Here is a 273-nt window from a genome sequence, read left to right as displayed (position 1 = left end):
GAGCCCCTGGAGGTGGCCGTCCACTGTAAGAGGCGAGCGGGCCAGGCGGGGTGGGGGGACATCACCCAGGATCTCACCGAGGGCTGTCCGCAGGGACCACAGTCACTGCCCTGTCCTCACAGGTGTAACCCCAATAAAACCCAGGCCCATGGGGTCGGTCTGAACAGAGTGATGGTCAAGGAAACAGCAACTGGCAGGAAAAATAGAAACAGAGCTGCCCAAGTCATTACTGTCTTCCTGAAGAAAGGCCAGTGGGTAGGCGTTCCCAGAGCC

General features: G+C 59.3%; 1 protein-coding gene across 1 annotated transcript in view; it reads left to right on the top strand.

The window, feature by feature from the left end:
* CUNH14orf180 (chromosome unknown C14orf180 homolog) overlaps positions 1 to 273 on the top strand; it is a 4,193-nt gene that overhangs the window by 1,819 nt on the left and 2,101 nt on the right. The window contains exon 2 of the mRNA XM_007455586.1: positions 1 to 25. This exon is cut by the window's left edge and continues 141 nt beyond it. Within this exon, the coding sequence (XP_007455648.1) occupies positions 1 to 25 (25 nt within the window). The remainder of the gene's footprint in view (positions 26 to 273) is intronic.

The sequence above is a fragment of the Lipotes vexillifer genome, unplaced genomic scaffold (assembly GCF_000442215.2).
Source record: "Lipotes vexillifer unplaced genomic scaffold, Lipotes_vexillifer_v1.1 scaffold584, whole genome shotgun sequence".
Lineage (NCBI taxonomy): Eukaryota > Metazoa > Chordata > Mammalia > Artiodactyla > Lipotidae > Lipotes > Lipotes vexillifer.
This window is presented reverse-complemented; position numbering and strand designations above follow the sequence as displayed.